At 36.4% G+C, this 8,109-nt stretch overlaps 1 protein-coding gene across 1 annotated transcript; it reads left to right on the top strand.

Moving 5' to 3' along the window:
• Positions 1-7,158: 7,158 nt before the first annotated feature.
• LOC140523255 (olfactory receptor 8U9-like) lies at positions 7,159-8,109 on the top strand. Its single transcript, XM_072638211.1, has one exon. It carries the CDS (start codon positions 7,159-7,161, stop codon positions 8,107-8,109), a length of 951 nt encoding a protein of 316 aa, XP_072494312.1.

Genomic DNA, 8,109 nt, shown 5'->3' with positions numbered 1-8,109 from the left:
TGGTTCTTACTAGCTGTGTAACCTTGATCAAGTAACTTAACCTCAATTGCCTCATCCTGGGTCATCTCCAGTCATTCTGATATATATCTGGTCACTGGATTCAGATGGCTCTGGAGGAAAAGTGAAGCTGGTGACCTGCACAGCCCTCCCTCACTCAAAACAAAGTCAAGTGCTAGTCATGCTATCATTTTTCTGATGTCATGGTCTTCTTTGGTAATGAAGGACAAACACACACACTGTATACCAAGCACTGTGGTAAGCTTTGCAACATTTGATCTTTACAATAACCTTGAGAGATAGGTGCAATTATTAGCTCCATTTTACAACTGATGTTGTGGTAGACAGAGGCTAAATGACTTGCCCTGTGTCACACAGATATAAAATGCATGAGATTGGATTTGAATCTGCTTTTCCTGACTCTACGACCAGCATTCTATGAAATTAAGCACAATAGTTAGCTTCATCCAAGGCTAGAGAAAATGGCCCAAGACAGACGTTTGGGGGATTCTAATATTTAAGATCCAGTTGATGATGAAAGCTGAAAAGATACAGAAACCCCAAGACTGGAATTTTTCTCTGTGGCCTGTCTGGAAAAAAATGTATAGACTGAAGCGTTCTTGAGGTCAAGGTGTTAAAGATTTGTTACTCTTTTCATCTGGCAAGAGTTCTTAGGGAACCTAAGATTTGGAAGGGGTATAGGTAAAGTTTATATTGGGTATTCTATAGGAAAACATGTTCTAAATATGCTAATTAGGTGATTAAGAGCACAATTAGGGGTGGTTAAGGAGCGGTTAGTTCTTAAAGGAACAAGCACTTTTAGTATCTACTGCGTTGGTGTTTTACCCAGAGTTCATTAGGATGTGGGCACTCTATAGAGGTGTGATTTTAAGCCTGAACTCTCTACTAAGTCAACTAACCAATGTCTTGTTAGACAAGATAAATGTAAGAGAATATACATACTTCGAAGTCTAGGATACATGTGATTGGTCAGTGAATATTAAATATCTTTATGACCCAGTAAACAGCCAGTTCAACCAAGACAGAGCTGATTCAAACTAATAAATTCTATGGGTGCAGCTGGCTACTGTATCAGAAAGAGACATCAAGGACAAGTTGTCCTTGGGCAGGGGAGAAACTACCTGGAACAGTGTTTTGAGAGTAGGGAGAAATGTGATTTTTAGAGAGAAATGTGATTTTAGAATTGGGGTCCAAGTACAGGCACTCAAACACCCAATCATTGAGAAGGAACAGTCAGATAGATAAGTAAAAGATGAAACAGGAGAGATCAGCGTTACTTAAATCTAGCGAAAAGAGAACATACTATACTATACTATTACAGGCTGTAGAGAAGTCAAGAAGGATGAAGATTAATAAAAGTTCAGAAAATTTGTCCATTAAGACATCAACAATAGCTTTGGAGAAAGGCATTTCAGTTAAATCATTGAGCTGGAAGCCCGAGGATTGAGTTTAGAAGAGAATAAGTGGAAAGAAAATGGAGGCACAGGTTATTCAGTTCAATTGAATGAATGATGACTTTTTCAAAGAATTTGATCTTGACAGGAAGAGAAATCTAGAGTGGTAGAGAGCTAGTTTGTTCCTACCTATCATGAGTTTTTGTTGGTGGTGGTTTGGTATATAAGGATGAGGGAAATACGATCATGTTTGTAGTCAGCAGGGAAACAGCTAGTATACAAGGTAATGGTGTAATTAGGGAGAGGAAGGACAATAGAGAAGGACAAAAGGATAAAAGGATATTTTACCAATCTGCAAAATAACTAGATGAAATGCTATCAGAGGTACATATAGAGTAAAGGTTTTTGCCTTAGTAAGAAGTGGCCAAGAAAGATCATTTCTTGATATGAATTAACAATGAAGGATGAGAGATTGAGGGAGTACATTTGCATGATTTGAGATGAAGAGGGGAAAGAACTCTCAAGAAATGGATTTTTTTTCTCCTCAGTATAAGTTAAAGATGAAAGAATGGAGAGAGAGGATGCCTTGGGAAATTTCAAGAAATATGGCAAAGTTTCGAATAACTGCTATTATGAGTAAGATAATCAATTAGGGTGACATAAAAAAGATTGCCTTAGTGCAACAATGGTCAAACTGAGATTGTATGACATCAATGTATAGTTGATGTAATCAACCCTATTTCATAATTTTCTCTAGTTTCATTCACCATTCACATTATTTAGTATGACTATTGATTCATTCACATTCATGTGAAGGAAAGTGGACAGCAGATGGTAGAAGACATATAGAAGCTTGGTCTTAGCAAGACATGATCAGAAAACAGATGAGGGGGCAAGAAACTCAAATGTGGAGGATAGTGTAGAGTTGAATTTATGCACCAAGAGGTTTAGATAGAAAAAAGAAGAAGATTATACCCAGCAGAGGGTTGGTGGCCAGGAAAAGAACTGAGGAATGGAGGTGTTGGAGATAACAATGAAAATGAAGGGCATGGTTAAGGGTTGTAAAGAAGAAGGAATGATGGAAGGAGAAAAGAGTATAATCAGATAAAGGATTCATGAACATGGAGGTGGAACACTTGTGAGTGATAGCATGATCAAGGGTATACCAGGCACTGAACTCATTGAGGAAAAAAGGAGAACGTCTTTGGAGTCTACAAATAATAGCCATCATATATATGTATGTGTATGTATATACATATACACACATATGTATGTATATGTGTATATGTGTGTACACATATACACACACACACACATATATATATATACATATATATATATATACACACACACATATATATATATATATATATATATATATATATATATATATACATTCATTCATTTATTTATAATGTGAACTTTGAAGGAAGAGGTATTACTCAGTGAAGGTAGAGGGGGAGAGTTTGGAGATGGAATTGGGAAACAAGGAATATTCCAAATCTTCAACCCTGCCCATTGAAGATATTCTCTAGCAATTGCCAAACTCCTTCCAGCTGTCTAGTTAGCTTCCTCATATCCTTTTTGTGTAAGAAGCAGTTTCAGACACTCACTTTTCCCAACATCCAGAGCAGCTCCTCAATTAACATCCAGACTGCTTTGGATTCCCCATAGGGATGAAACTTAATTTCTTTGTGAATTCTTGTGTGAGCAATGAACTTCAGGAAGAGTTAAGAGTTACAGTCCTTTGAGACACATATCAATAAAGAGCCTTGTACTCTGTTCCATCCACTATCTTTTGGGGAGCATATTTGCTTACCCTAGGAAGTTTAAAATGCTCTACAATACTTAACGACTTAGACCAGCTGTTTAACATTTCAACAATATAATCTAGTCAATCCGGTAAGATAATGTTATAAGTTTGTATTTCACTGGATAAGATGAACAAAAAATTTCATGCCAGTTAATCAGGAGAAAAACTGAAGTGACATCCTTTAGTTTATTTTTGGTCAAAACTCATTTATTAAGCATTGTGGCCAGGATACAAGTACTGGGGATGCAAAGAAAGATATGAAAAAATCATCTCTGATAGCAGAGAGCTCACATTCTAATGGAGATAATGTGTAATTAACTAGGTATGTACAAGATATATACAGTAAAAATGGAATTGTTTAAATGAAGATTTTTTTACGTAACAATAATAAAATGATGAATACTGAGTCCTTGGGCAAAACCTACACAAAAATCTAGTGAAATTGTTTTAATCAAATGATTACCAATTTAGAACTGGAAGGGACTTTAGAAATCACCTTGTCCAACTTCCTCATTTTGCAGCTACAGAATTTTACATAGAGAAAGGGTAAGGGATTTACCTAAAGTCACTCAGACAATAAATGAAAGAACCAGAATTCGAACGCAGGTCCTCTAATTGCAATCCAGCACTTTTCCCACTACGCCAGACTTGATTGTTTAGGACGGATTAACCAAATCAATCAAAGAGCAGGTTAATGAAGAGTTTAATAACAAATGACAGCAAAAATATCCGTCTTGATTCTGGGTAATTATATTGATGGGTGAAGGTCTGACATTTGGGAAGAATTGGAAACAAATATGTTGCTACTTTTATTATTTCCATGGTGCAGTGGATAGACTGATGAGCCAGAAGTAAGGATGACTGACTCATTTTCCTGAGTTTAAATGTAGTCTCAGGCACTTACAAGCTTTGTGACCCTGTGTGGTGGTAGGCAAAGTGGGATCTTTTGCTGTTGTTTTTTTTTTTTCTTTTTTCTAGTATAATCAAATGCCTCTGATTGAATCTTGCCACAATCAACCAAGAATCTTTACTAGGAATAAAGTACAAAATCGAGTTTCTTTAACTAGAAATAGTATATATATTTGTATTGGTAACGTTATTAAAGATCTTCCACCCTGTTAATGGACCTGCCCATTAAGGGGAGTTTGATTAGGGAAGATCTGTAGGAAGACCCACATCTTTTCTTAATGAGGCACTGGTTTTCAAGGGTTGGGATGCCTTCTGCTCTAAAAAAAGGTATAAATACTCTGAGGGTGAGGTTTTACTTTGGGGATTACTGACTGGAAGTGTTTGTTTGGCCAGACAAGGATTCTGAGAAGCTGCTAAGGAGCTTCCTCCCACCCCCACCCCACCCCACTTTGAGAATTCAGATGTCCCTCTTTCCCTTTCTCGTAACTATGATCAGACATTTGGACCTGTCTGTTGAATTGTGATGTATGTACTGATTATGGTCAGGCAGAGGAAGCCATCTGTTGACCTTTGATTTCTCTTTAATTTCTTTGAAGTTCAGATTGCTGACTCCTGTGAACTAGGTGAATGATACATGTGATTGATTACAGGAATGATGAATATGCTTCATTAAAGTAATTGTTAACCCCTCAAAAGTTGTTTTTCCTTTTATAAATGCAGATCTAAGATTCTATTATAGCAGGCCTTCCCTGTGTATTTTGGGGTGCTTACTGACAGACCCTGGGTAAGTCACTTACAGCTGTTTGCCTCAGTTCTTCATCTATAAAATAAGCCAGAGAAGGCAATGGCAAACATATTGACCAGTTACAGTAAAAAATACATTTATAAATAAATGTTTGTAGTACAAATTAATTATTAGTTGTGTAATTTATGTTACATATCCTTTCCATAAAATGCAGTTAAGACTCTAAGAGAAGGTACAGGCTTAAAAACAGATCTAAGAGAGGTTTAGACAAATTTAGATTTAGATAAAGAATGAATTTGTAATCAGTTTATCAGTTTTGAATACTCTAGCCTTTGGAACAGTCACAATTAACTTCTTGATGCCTCTGTCTGAAATAGGTCATTGGACAGTACAGAAGAAGCAATTCTTACATTGTTAGGAATACTCAGAGGACATCTCCTATCTTTTCATGCCACAGATCCCTCAAAATATTACTTTTGCCTCTGTGGCAGACAGAAAGATAAGAAGGCTAAGGAACTTCTCTTACTCACAAACGTATTTCTTAAGTTTTGAAATGAAGGAGAAATAATTCCCCATAACTGATCCTTCCACCCCAAATCACCTTTTACATATGTTGTATGCTCCTAAATATAAACATAATATCTCCATCAGTCGAATGTAAGCTCTTTGAACATGCAACTATAATACTTGGTTTGGTTTGAGATGTCTTGAAACCAATTTCAAATGTTAAGTAGTAATGGGTGAAAAGGAAACTGAAAGCCGAAAACTTAGTTCTGGATCCCCAGATATATATCTGGGGATCATCTACTTAGAGGTGGAGTTGAACCCATGACACTTGGGATCAGCAAGAGATAACGGCAGCAAAAGTAGTGGTCCCAGGACATTGGTTTAGAGCATACCTATATTTTGAGCTCTTAAAAAGGGATGATAATCTCAAAAAGGGAATGTAGGAGTGACAAGACAGATGGTAGGGAAATCAATAGGGCACAGTAGCATACATAGAGGGCATCCAAGGAGCAGAGAGTGGTCACTTTGTAAAAGGCTATGGAGAAGATAAAGATTGACGCGAAATTGTCAAGATGTCTCTGGTAACTTTGGAGAAAATCATTTCAGTTGAATGAGGTCAGGATCCAGACTACATAGAATGGAAAAGTATGTGAGAGAAGAAGTAGAGGAAGTATATCTAAATTTCTCCCTGCCTTTACTCCAACACCGAAAAACTTGGCTGTAAAAGGGAAGACAGAGTCAAGAAATGGTTGGATAAACTAAGGGTGATGATCATGATCATGATCATCATCATCATGATGGTGCTTGTGAAAACACTGTCACGAGAAATTCTAATTATAAGATTTTGCAATAGTCCAGGGAAGAATTATTAATTGCATGAATCATGGTGATAACTATGTGGGTAGAAAGAAAGAAAGCAATGTGTGAGACAGAGTTTAGATAGGATTCACAAGACAGCAGGCGATAGGAAATGTGATGTAATGGAAAGGAAACAATAAGCAAACAATCTAGTGGGAATGACTAACATAATTTTATTAGCTCCTTTTGATTTCTATTTTCATCATCTTTCTTTTTTTCATTGCTCACGTTACTAAAATTCAACCCAAATTTTTTTGCTCTGTAATAATTATCCAAAAATAATTTCTAGAAACAATACCAAGCAATATATATATATATATATATACATACATACATATATATATAGCTGAGAGAGAGAGAGAGAATATAAGCTTGAATTGACATGTCCAAGCAATATGGGGACAAAGAGGAGTGGAGAAAAGTGACAAATGTAGAAAGAGAAGACAGGAGAAAGAAATAGACAGAGAAAGACAGAGAGAGAAAAAGAGAGACAGAGCAACTCCGAAAAAGTGGTAATAATAGTACCTACACAAAGTATCTGTCAAAAAAAAAGAATTTATTACACACTGAGGGTAATGCAGCATTATATATTGGAGGAACTCAAAGACTTGGATTCACAGCCAATGTATGCTGACATTTTTTAGGCGAACAATCTTGGAAAAGTTATAAACTGTGTGAACCTTTTTGATCAATAGTAAAATAGATATAATAATTTTGCCTTACCTGTCTCACTGCATTTTACTGAAACAAAAACTTGATAGAATTAAAAAAGATAAAGTAATGCTATCCTAATATGAACAATTTTTGTTAGATATGATGATGGTGGCAGTGATAAATGCTATAAGGAAAGAAGAATATGAAATTCAGTTTCTATTATTTCCTCCTTTTATTTTCTGGGCTTCAAGATGGAATAAATGGCTGAGATTAATTTTACTCAGGTGACTGAGTTCATTCTGTTGGGCATCACTGACAAGCAGGAGCTGAAAATACTCCTCTCCATGGTTTTCTTATCCATCTATGTGTTCACAGTGCTGGGCAATCTGGGTCTCATCATAGTCATCAGAATGGACTCACGACTAAAAACTCCAATGTATTTCTTCTTAAATCACCTCGATTTTGTTGATTTCTGTTATTCTTCATCCATTACTCCAAAAATGTTGGGAAATATTTTGTATGAGAAAAATACTATTTCTTTCAATGCATGTGCGGCCCAACTAGGTTGCTTTCTTGCCTTCATGACGGCAGAATGCTTACTGCTAGCTTCCATGGCCTATGATAGTTATGTGGCCATTTGCAACCGTTTATTTTATATGGTTCTGATGTCTCCTAAAATCTGTATTCTGCTTGTAACTGTACCTTATAGCTACAGCTTTCTGGTTGCATTATTCCATATTATCCTTACTTTCCGCCTCTCCTATTGTGGTTCTAACATTATCAACCATTACTATTGTGATGACATGCCCCTCCTGAGACTGTCCTGCTCTGATACCCACTCCAAACAAATATGGATTTTTGCATGTGCAGGAATCATGTTTATCTCTTCTCTTTTGGTTGTTTTTGTCTCCTACGTGTATATTATCTCTGCAATTCTAAAGATGCAGTCAGTTGAAGGGAGGTACAAAGCTTTCTCCACCTGTGGATCACACATGGTGGCTGTCACTATTTTCTATGGGACCCTGATATTTATGTACTTACAGCCCAGTTCAAACCATTCCCTTGATACAGATAAGATGGCCTCCGTCTTTTATACAGTAATCATTCCCATGTTAAATCCCTTGATTTGTAGTTTAAGAAACAAAAAAGTGAAAGATGCTGTGAAGAGGGTCTTAAGCAACAACAATCATGGTCTTATTGTGATAAATTAA

Source organism: Notamacropus eugenii, chromosome 2, assembly GCF_028372415.1.
Source record: "Notamacropus eugenii isolate mMacEug1 chromosome 2, mMacEug1.pri_v2, whole genome shotgun sequence".
Taxonomy (NCBI): domain Eukaryota; kingdom Metazoa; phylum Chordata; class Mammalia; order Diprotodontia; family Macropodidae; genus Notamacropus; species Notamacropus eugenii.
This window is presented reverse-complemented; position numbering and strand designations above follow the sequence as displayed.